We start from the raw sequence: 1,617 nt of genomic DNA on the forward strand, positions 1-1,617 counted from the left end.
TATATATATATATATATATATATATATATATATATATATATATATATATATATATATATATATATATATAGTCATGTATGTATGTATGTATGTATGTATATATATATATATATATATATATACCACCGATCTCGTAGTACGGTGCACATTCAATATCAATTCTGCAGTACTGTACAGACCAAATACATATGTGATAATAATCATGTCATAATACGTACAAAACAGATACAATATATCCCGTAGGTACTATCCATTAAAAAAAACTTATCATCTCCTGGTACTGTACAAAACCGATACATACTTAGCAACTCGTAGAACGGCATGGTGTGATTGCAAATCATGCTTCCAACGTGCACGAGGGCTTCGATGTATACTGGATCTGTGGCGAATGAAGGCAAATCGACAATTAGAACATTAGCAGCTTGTACTAAATCATGCTTAGCTACACAAGTCTGGCCATCCTCCACTCTTTGATATTACAGTATATATCGGTGACAAGTATTCAACCATGTATAGCTATAGTCAGGTCATTCACCTTACTGTGGCATCGCAGTATACTAACCCATGCTTAGCTGTCGTGAGGTCATCGATCTCACTAAACTAGCGTTGTACCTACCACCAACAGATCACAGGGTTTGCTGACATACCGTCGGATCATGTATGCTGCTGAACATATCAATACGAGTCCATACAGCACCGCATCTCTGTTTAGTCCATTTATTCGCGATCTCTGGTAGACATTGGTATGGCTCAGACACTTTGGTCGACGGACATTCCACAATGGAGAAATACCATAGACTGGCAACACGTGACTACAGCACAGCTTAGACACTATAGACAACAGCCACTGACACGGAGCACGAAATAGTGACTGTCTTATGCACCCGTTTAGCTCTATACAAACATCAGCATAATTTTCACACTCGCAAACCACACAAACACCTGAATAGCCTTACGGGGATTATACAATTAGCTGTACCACTCTGAATGCATTCCAATATATGTCAGTAGAAACGTAGTTGTGACAGACGATAAACTCACAGTGTGTTTCTTTCAATTGAAACAATCGCATACCATTCGCAAGAACTGCGTGGATGTGGTCGTCCAAATCGTCTCGATCTGGTTGGTTGATCTCATACACAAACCGCAACTGCGATTTGACTACATCTAAGCATCTAATTAACAGCTGGTACATGCAGCGATGATAGTTCTGTTGATCAATATCTCTGTAATGAAAACAAGCAAATCCCATATGAGGATCGTGAATTAAAATTGGCGTGTTGAGTAAGAATATATAAAATACACTACGACATAAAGTGTGATAAACAATATATGTACGTAATGAATTAATTTTAATTCTCTGCATGTATGTAATTCACTGAAGGTGAGGAAAGTATGTGGGTGTCGGTGTGTACATATATATGTATATATATATATATATATACATATATAATAATATATATATTATTATTATTGTTATATATTATTGTATAAATTAGTATATTTTATTATGTTTTATTATTATATATTATATAAATATAATAATATATATTATTATTATTATTCTTATATATATAACAAATGTATATATATATAAATATATATAGGTAGATATAT

General features: G+C 33.8%; 1 protein-coding gene across 1 annotated transcript in view; it reads right to left on the reverse strand.

The window, feature by feature from the left end:
* SARC_02699 (hypothetical protein) overlaps positions 1-1,228 on the reverse strand; it is a gene marked incomplete at its 3' end in the record, with an annotated part of 12,702 nt that extends 11,474 nt beyond the window's left edge. Inside the window, exons 1-2 of the mRNA XM_014303536.1 lie at positions 1,075-1,228; positions 302-379 (exon numbers count right to left, since the gene is read on the reverse strand). Coding sequence (XP_014159011.1) covers positions 302-379; positions 1,075-1,195 — 199 coding nt within the window. The 5' untranslated portion in view covers positions 1,196-1,228. The remainder of the gene's footprint in view (positions 1-301; positions 380-1,074) is intronic.
* Between the last annotated feature and the right edge of the window lie 389 nt (positions 1,229-1,617).

The sequence above is a fragment of the Sphaeroforma arctica genome (assembly GCF_001186125.1).
Source record: "Sphaeroforma arctica JP610 unplaced genomic scaffold supercont1.124, whole genome shotgun sequence".
Taxonomy (NCBI): Eukaryota; class Ichthyosporea; order Ichthyophonida; genus Sphaeroforma; species Sphaeroforma arctica.